The 9602-nt window shown below is 47.0% G+C and overlaps 1 protein-coding gene across 2 annotated transcripts in view; it reads right to left on the bottom strand.

The window, feature by feature from the left end:
* Positions 1-5663: 5663 nt before the first annotated feature.
* Positions 5664-9602, bottom strand: part of NAT10 (N-acetyltransferase 10) — a 41151-nt gene continuing 37212 nt past the window's right edge. For both annotated transcript variants that reach the window (XM_043516435.1, XM_043516434.1), the window contains exons 29-30: positions 7096-9507; positions 5664-7056 (exon numbers count right to left, since the gene is read on the bottom strand). In XM_043516435.1, coding sequence (XP_043372370.1) covers positions 9414-9507 — 94 coding nt within the window. In that variant the 3' untranslated portion in view covers positions 5664-7056; positions 7096-9413. The remainder of the gene's footprint in view (positions 7057-7095; positions 9508-9602) is intronic.

Below are 9602 nucleotides of genomic sequence, written 5' to 3'. Positions count from 1 at the left end.
TGTTTTGACAGTTATTTTAATGACGGGGGAGGGGGGGAGAGAATATTTACCACATGGTAACATTTTTCCACTAATGAAGATAAGGCTGTTAGCCTGTATATTGTGTGTGTAGGGACAGGTGTGCCCTTTACCTTTCATAGACTGGAATAGTTTTGAAAATGCCGATTGGGGATAGGAAGCATGTTTGTCATGCCACTGTCCAAGAAGGTACAAGGGGAGCAGAGGGAAGGAGTTGGGTTTCTACCTCAGGTAACATGAGGGGATTTGTCTTTCCTGCCTGAGAATCACTTACTTTGACAATAATTAAACAGGGAGAAGGGGGAGAATTAGAAAGTAAAAAAAAAAGTTCTTCAGTAAGAGACTGAACTAGGGCCTTCTTTCATAGCAGCTACTTCTCTCCCCTTTCAGCTCTTTAGAGCCCTATTAAGCATCTCCAGGGAGGGACAATGTTGTAGAAATCCTCAGCAGAAGTCAGGCTCTAGGGAAAATGGTTTGACATAGCCAGCTTGGCTGAGAAGCCCAAATGTATGTAATTACCATAGTAACTCAGCAGAGGAGATAGTGGGCAAGCCAGCGTGCACAGCATTTGAGGATTAACCTATGCAACTATTTTAGTCAACGCTTAGACCACAAGTTTCTGTCTAGCTCCCTCCCAACTGCTGCGGGACTGGATGCTCAAGATACCCTCTCATAACAATGGAAAAGCTAAAATGGGTACAGCTGCCCCCCAATAGTATACCCTACTTCCACTGCATCAGCTGCCCTAATACAGCACCAGCCATACTGATTTGGGGCTTGAGAGAGGCTTCTGCACCTTTAAGTGCACAGCATGTCTCAGGGACAAGGCCCAGAGCTTCAGAGGTAGTTAGGTGCCTAGGGCCCAAATCCTCCATGGTATTGGGAACAAGTTCTTACGCTGCTTAGTACATTACAATTCTCTGCATCTTACCAACCCTGTTTTAGAGGAGAACAATTTCCATAGGGTCTGTTTGGCTGCTGGATGTCTGCTTCTTAGCAATCACAGCTCTTTCTTCCCTGTGGGCCGTGCAGTTAGCTCAGGAGCCAGGTTCTGTAACAATCTGTGTCTCAGAGCAATTCCTAGCATTTGATTTACATGATCAACCGTGCTCCCTTGGGACAAATACATACAAGCATGTATCTGCAAATGCAGATTTCAGAACTAGACTACCCCTACCCCCACTGTAGTCATTGTCATTCAGGCCACCTCTGGGCTGGTATTGATCACACAACTATTGAGCCCCTCAGCTAGATTGCTGGCCTGATTTACAGAGCAGGCACAGCCCATTGCCTCACAACTGCACTCAGCAGGAGTGGCAGGTTATTAGACTGAGTGAAATTCTCACCTCGATTTGCTCAGTTTCCCAAGGGCTCCCACAGCCCAGAGTGGGGAAGGATTTTACATCTCTCAACTGTCACCTCGCTTTCAGCTCAGCTTTGCTCTGAGCCAGGGGAGGCCCTTTTGTGTTGACTGCCAGCCTCTGGCCCCTGCTTCCATGACTGTGCACCGTAACGTTTCCTTGTGGAAAATGAGTCTAGATGCGTCACCAATACAGAGACAGTCCTATGGTCATGGGGTCTAGATGTTCGGAGAACCTAGGGATACACTATCACAAAACCTAGATGGAGTTTAGGACCAACAAATCTCACCACTTCAATTTTTACCTTGCCTTCTCCAATACCAACATATGGCAACAGGTATATTTACATTTAAAAAAATCCCACATCACATAACTACCAAATCAATGCACACCCGTGCACACCCTTCTCCCTCAGGGGAGAGGAGATAGGCCTGCAAGCTGTCATTGACTGGTCAGCTGACTGCCTATTTGACCATAGTCAAATTTTATCAAGAACATGCTGGTGTAGGCAGCAGCCCACCATTCGATTGTAGCATGGTGCGGTTTTCATTTTTTAGAACTTAAGTAAAATGCAAAACAATGAAACAACTTAGTTAAGTAACTTGTTTTTGGCAATTAGGCACAAGTGTATATCGAAGGCTAAGCCTATTGGAGACCATAAAGTATTAGAACAGTAACAAAAAGAGCAATAAGTTAGTGCTCTAAATATTTAACCAGTCACTTGGTCAATTATTTTGGTCCAGTCAAATGCCCAACCCTAGGATGGGAGACCAAGCGATGTGTGACAGATCTGCAGCCATGCAGCTTAATGCCCTACTGGAAGGCACTCGGCTACTACAGGCATGAGTGTGGTATAAAAACAGCTACAGACAAGAATAAAGATGCTTTTCTTCCTGCCCCTTACTGTATGCAGTGTTATTAGAGCCAGAGGGGCTCCCTACTCTACCACCTTGCTCACAGTCAGGCCTCAGGGCCATGGGGACTCACCTCCTGTAGCTGGAGAACAGGCCAAAGGAGCACCCCAGCAGAGTCACCTTCCTCTCCCCCCCCACCACACACACACACAGGAGCACCAATTTGTTTCTTCCTCTCTACCCAAGCTACGTGTCCTAGAGATCAGGTAGGTCACTACAGCTGTCAAAATAGCTCATAGGTCTCCAAGGCAGCAGACTGATTCCACTGACAACTAGGTCATGCCTATCCACCTCCTGCTGAGAGAGCTGCTCAGCTCATACATGGCTTTGCCATTTCCTTCCAATTAGCCAGAGCACTTGCTCATCACAGGCTGACAGGGTCACTGCTGCACACCAGGGAGGGAGGGGAGAGAGATCTACACTAACAGCTCAGCTCCTACCTCGACATGCTAGGCCAAGGCACCAGGAGACTGCTTTGAACCATAGAAGGACTGACCTAGAGGCTTTAACAGTGTTATAGAGACATGGTCTGACAGCCCTCACACCAAATGCATTACAGGAACTGTCAGGACTGAAGGGAAGCGGGGGCTACTGGAGAAGTGCATGCAGTTCAGCTGGCATGGCCCTCTGCTATAAGCACGAGCAGCAAAGGGATTGCATGCATGATTCTTCTGGGTGTCTATAATGCCCTCCACTGGTGAACACATGCACAGAAAGAGTAATAGGAAAGCCCTGTGCTCCTGGACAGGAACGTTAAGGGCTTTGGGGCAGGGGGGCGCAAGGGGGGGACCTTCACTTTTGTCAGCAAGAAAAACAGATCCCATTCTATCCTCAGATGTGTGCTCAGAGATGAGTTGGGGGGATGGGTGAAGGGCCAGAGAGTAGGCCTGGGTACATCGACCAGATGCTGGCAAGGAAGAGGGAGCATTAAAGTCAGAGTTTAAAGGGCAATGCATAAGCCAAAGAGAGGAATGGAGTTTCTGAAGCCACCAGATAAATGGAAAAAAGTTCCTTTATAAATGTCACACCAAGAGTGTGAACTAGGAACTAGAAAGATTGTAATGGGAGGCTATTGAGAAGCGCAGAGAGATAGTGGTGAAGCAACAGCTTTCTGACCAAAGAGGCCCTGGGCTCTAATTTTGGAGGAGACACTGTAGCAGGGCCGGCCTTAGGGTGGGCCACCCAGGTGACCACCCGGGGCACCATGGCAAGAGGGAGCTGCGCAGCATCGCAGAGGTGCACACTGTCTGTGTGGAATCAGACCCTGCTCCCAGCTAGCAGGGGGTGCCGGGTTGGGGGCACCCAGATTTCTCCCTCCCAGTAGAGGAACACTGGTGGTGGTGGAGAAGCAGTGACTCACAGGAGCAACACCAACTGCTCCATGCATCCAGGTCACTTTCCCCACCTGGGCTGCGCTGTGAGGCGAGCATCAGGAGCTGCTGCTTTGCTTCCTTCCCTTTATGCAGCCCAGGTGGGGAAAGTGACCCAGGGAGCCCTGACATGGCTCCTCCATCCTCCCTTCTCTGCCTCCTAGGGGTGCGTGGTGGAGCAACGGGGGAGGTGGAGGGGTGGGAAGGCGCAGCGAGGGAGCAACAATGCCTGCTACTCCATGCATTCAGGTCAGTTTCCCCACGTGGGCACAGGCAGCAGAGCACAGGGGTTAGGGGTGCAAGAAGTAGCCCAGGATTAGGGGTAAAGGGGGCAGAGTGCAGGGGTTGGGAAGCCTGTCGAGCCCACAGGGGCCAGGTGCAGGAGAGGGGAGGGGAGTGGAGGGGAGACACCACACACAAAGGAGCGAGGAACACCAAAATGCAAGTTTGCCCAGGCCAGCACAGTTCTGTCCTTTGGGGACTGCTACAACTAGCACAGACCAGCCATGGACATTTAAACCACTGGCAAGGAGAGCAGCTAACAGGAGAGCTGCACTAATGATAGTACAAAAATGGAAGTGCTCAAGATTGATTCTTATGGAAAAGGAGAACATTTGGCACTCAGTGGCTAGCAGTACAGTGAAACCTTGGTTGTGCGTGGGAGATACAAACATGGCAGCAAGAAAACCCTCACAAAGGTGTTATCGAAGCTTCAGTACCCAAGAAAATTGCCTCAGTGGTCTAACTGGGGGAAATGTCTGCGAAGGAGAACACTACACTAACTCTGCAGAGGAATATCTTCCCTTATTTTAGCTTCTCATGAAGCTAAATGGATGAATTTCAACAAGCCCTTATTCTAAGCTGCAATTTAATCTACTTGACTGATCTAAAGCACAGACAGGGAAAATGTGGTTCAACTAAGCTTGTAAAAATCTGGTGCCACTTATTGTAGCACTTGAGGTTTTTTGTTTTCCACAAGTGACTGATGAACAGAAGGAAGGATCCAAAGGAAGTTAGTGATCACAAAGTTTACATACTCCAAAGTACTGGAAAACAGCTCAGCTGTGGATACACTCCCTTCCTTGCAAAACAGTCAGTATTCTGCCTAGATAAAATAGTATCTATCCCATGAGCTGATTAGAGCAGTTACTCATTAACAAAAGTGTGAGATTCTTACCAATTTCAGGTTTCAGAGTAGCAGCCGTGTTAGTCTGTATTCGCAAAAAGAAATGGAGTATTTGTGGCACCTTAGAGACTAACAAATTTATTAGAGCATAAGCTTTCGTCGGATGCATTAAGTGAACTTTAGCTCACGAAAGCTTATGCTCTAATAAATTTGTTAGTCTCTAAGGTGCCACAAATACTCCATTTCTTTTTGCGAATAGACCGAGTATTTGTGGCACCTTAGAGACTAACAAATTTATTAGAGCATAAGCTTTCGTGAGCTAAAGTTCACTTAATGCATCCGACGAAAGCTTATGCTCTAATAAATTTGTTAGTCTCTAAGGTGCCACAAGTACTCCTTTTCTTTTTACCAATTTCAGAGGAATTAGGTTGTATCCAATGCACATTCAATAGAGCAGGAATCTATAACCAGAGAAGACTAGGGAGAACTTAAGAAAGAAGTCAGATGAAAAGCAGTTAACAGCTCCACTCTCTTACATTTTGCTAGGTTGCTTAAAGAATCCAGTTTAATCTTACCCACTCAGGATACAACAGATTTAAAACCCACTTTAGGGTCTCCCCAGAAATAGGCATTTCCACAGCCATGTCCTGAACAGCACAGGCAGTAACAGATGTTACAGTAAGAGTACGTCACTCATATGCAAAAAAAGTGTCACCTGACCAATGACATTTTCATATATTGTGACTATGTAGCTTGAATTCAAGAATATTTGCAAACTAGGTAGGGGAACCTGCCAATGTAATACATTACACCTGCAAAGCATAGCAGTAAAAGCAAAATGAAGCCATTTGTTTGAAAAAACATGATTATATGATTTAGCAAGCTACATCATCATTTAATTTCCACTGAATAATATATTACACCTTCCACCAGAGGATCACAAAGCACTTTACAAACATTAAGCAAGCCCATAAATGTGTTCAGGCTATGTATTATCCCCATCTGAACAGACAGAGGTTCAGAGAATTTGTGCGACTTGCCCAAAGACAAAGCAAGTCAAGTATAGGTAGGAGTGATAAAACCCAGTATTCCTGACTCCCAGTCTGATGCACTGTGTATGAGACTATGATGCTACCTGTAACATTTACAATAGGGGAGCAGCCAGAGGCCCCAAGCAGGCTCAAGGCTTAGCTGTGGGAGGTTCTTTACAAACCCAAGTAGACCATGTCCCTGAGCTCACAATCTAAGACAAGCAACAACAAATAGCTGGGAGAGACAGGGACAAAGATATAGTTTATAATACACAGCTGAGGTATTTTTAGTCTTGGAAATAAATATCAACTTCCTCAGTTACCCCACAACCCTCTGCCCATTAGCCTTGCCTTTAACACAAACTGGCTTCTGGTAGACATCACAGCCAAATGGGCCCTATAAAAGATTTCATCTTAAATTGCACAGCTCTGAACTCTGTTAGGAGGACCATAGTTTAAGGATTCCTACAACAGGCTCAGTGGTTTTCACCAGTTCCACACTTTAAGAGGAAGAATTTCAATTACAGTTTTCTGGCCTTGGGCAGTGACATGCAATAGGAAAAGCCTCCCACTACTCTGGTATAATGGCCAGCAACATATTCAATGAGTATGTCACAGGGTCCACTCACCACAAGGACATCTCCTCCTGGCTGCTCTGGGGATTAGCTCCTTCTCAGTCCAATGCCCCCTTCTGCCGCTCATTTGCAGACCCTGCTACGCTTCTGTCTCTCTCTCTAAATGACTATGGGTGTTCTCTCTTCCCGTCTTGGCCTTCTAGCCAGATCACTGTAGTCCCCTTCCGGAGTTAGCAAAGTCCCATTGAACAACTGTCCCAGGCAGTCTTTGGCTCCAATGCTCCGTCTGTGCCACTTTCCCAGGGGCTGGTAAGGAAACCCAGGCCTGCCTTCTACTCTGGGTTCCTGTCCGGGGACCCTATATCTAGCCCTGTGATCTGCTTTCTCCCTGATCCTGTTGCTCTTTCCCTGGACTACTTCCTACATCTTCTGGCTCCCAGGTTTACCAGTCCAAACTCCCTCTTCCCAGGGAGTCACTAACTTTACTTAACACTGCAGCCCCAAACACATCTCCCTTCTCCCAGGGAGTGACTACAGCCTGCTTCCCAGCTTTCTACCAGCTCTACCCATTCCTTCTCAGCTGGGCTCCACCATCAATCAGCCACTCAAGCCCTGGCTCTCCCCCAGGTGCAGCCTTTCAGGTTAATTAATCTAATGTCACCTGCTCTGCTTTGTATGAGGTTAATTAATCTTATGTCACCTGCTCTGCTTTGTATGAGGTGAACACCCCATCACAGAGTAAACATCAATTTCTGTGTGAATGAGTCCTCATAATCTGTACACAGGTCAAATGGCTCAGCTTGAAACAATTTAAAACTGTTGCTTAAGTCTCCTGCAAGGACCACACAGGTACCTCAAACACCTTTTGCAGTCATCTGTGGCCAATCAGATCACACATCTGTAACTTCCAGAGAAGGAAGCAAAACAAGCAGAGGCACCAATGAAATCATTCTCAATTCCACACCAATCATTTAACACTAACTCTAGGTGCACAGGTCAATTCCTTTCCCACTCCTCCTAGCCCCACTCAAAGCCTAAAGGATGCAATTTACCCATGAGACACCTTGCAAAGTCTTGCATTGCAGTAACCATCCCTCAGACCAATGAGATCCAGCACCTTCTGGAGTCAACAATCCTGAGTCAGCCACAGGGGAACCCTGGAACACAACACCGCACGCTCCAGCCCCTGCTGCCCAGAAGCAGATAACCAAGGCCCAGCATCCAACACCTGCCTCCTGGATGGTAGCACCTTGTTCTGCCAGTTGATGGAACAAGGTTTCTATGGATTTGGGGTGGGATAGAAATGAAATCTTCAGGGCACCCAACTCCCTGATATATTGGAAAGGAAAGTAGAGCAGAGCAGTCTTTCGAATTGATTTGTTAATGAAAGGGAGGCACAAGCACTGGTGTAGTAGCCCTTCCTTCTGGTTAAGGGGCCTCACAAATCCAAAGAGCTTATTGGGGAGGAAACTGGAGCATGCCCAGGTGGAGATAGCTGGAGAAAATGGGCTTTTAAGAGTTTCAGGGGGAGGGAGGAGGGACTTGAGGGCAGGTGAGGTTTTCCAGCAGCAGGGGGAGGGGCAGGTCAGGATCAACTCTGACCCTTTTGTAGCATAGTGCTCTCAATATAGCCTACCATTAGTGGCTCCCAGTCCCTTGGGCTGGGGAGCAGGAATAAGGAAGGTGGGTGACAGAAAAATACATGCAGGGGAGGGAATGAGCATGAGATGCAAAGTGGGGAGCAGAGCTGTGGGATGGGGGTCAGGAAGGGAGAAAGAAGAGGAAAAGTGGAACTTCAGCTGCTACATGTGTCTGCAGTTCCCCAAGAACTAAGATCTGCCCCACTCACTGTAGTCTGCAATAGGCACAGACACAGAAGAGAGCAGCTTCACCACAGAACCCCCTCCCCTCCCACAGCAGAAGAGGACGCGAGCCTGGGCAATACAGACCTGGTCCCAAACGCAAAAAAGAACCACAGATAAGCAGAGACCTACTGCCTCATAAGCGGACTGTTGAGTTGCTTGGCCAGCCCCTGCCGCCAGTGTAGGCGAGGAGGCTTGTCTCCTGGCATTGGAGCCTATGCTGATTTTATGGCAACCTCTGCACAATTTCCAAACTACAAACAGCCAAGCAGTCAGCAATAGCTGAATGCACACCAGGCGACATGGAGCCAGCAGGGCCTTCTCTATTTGTCACAGCAAGCTTCGGAAGTAAGGAAATATTAGGACCATCTACCAGGCATATCACAGGGCAAACCCCTGAGCCACCTGAGAGATAAGGGGCCTATAAGCCACTAAGAATGAAACAGAGGCATCCTTGATTAGGGTCTTCCTCTGGGGAACGAGAAGCAGGAGCTGTAGGCTTCGTTTTCCAAACAGAAATATATATAAATGTACACTGCAAGCTCCTTAGCACAGGGACCGTGGCCACTTTTACATGGCACTGAGCATGCCCCGCTGGTGCTCAGTGAATAGCAAGGTCCCACACAGAGAATGACGCAATTTGAAAGCAGACATTTTTATGCTGCTTGAACCTGATGTCATTCCTAATGGAAAGCTGATGCAGAGAAGGGCTGGTAATTAAACATACTAAGGTGTATTAAAATGCAAGCACACCACACCACATAGTAAGGCACAATAAAAGCAAGTACTCCAATAGGCCTCCCAAAATAAAATAAAAAATTAACTACCAACCACTAAGATGGGGGAAAGTTGTTTATGGATTGATTAGCCCTGGGAATTTACATTTCCTAGCCATTTAGGCACCCTTGTAATAGTCTAGTTTGTTGTGTAGTGCCTCATCTAACCAGGCTCTCCAGGCACACAGTATAAAAATCCCCATGGGCAGCATCTCCTGGCGAGGTCACTACATTTTCCTTTATATTTTTTTAAAAGGGCCTCTAAGCCCTTCCCCTCCAGACACTGCTTCTTCAAGAGAAGTCCTTGCTTTAAAAAGGGGATGGGGCTCCTTAGACAGAAGCTTGCTCCTGGTTATTCGAGTCCATTATCATTTTTAAAGTCATTTCTTCCACTTCTGCTTTGGATCTTTGTTCTTCTTAAATTTCTTTTGTTGTTTTGGTCCTTTTTCCATGTCTAGTTTTCTCTTCTTTTCACTGAGAAACAGGAACAAAACATTCATTAAAGAGAATTTCAATTCAACAGGGGAACATCTGCTATATGGGGGAGAGGCCTCCACAGAAACCTTAGC

This window comes from Dermochelys coriacea, chromosome 6 (genome assembly GCF_009764565.3).
Source record: "Dermochelys coriacea isolate rDerCor1 chromosome 6, rDerCor1.pri.v4, whole genome shotgun sequence".
NCBI lineage: Eukaryota > Metazoa > Chordata > Testudines > Dermochelyidae > Dermochelys > Dermochelys coriacea.
This window is presented reverse-complemented; position numbering and strand designations above follow the sequence as displayed.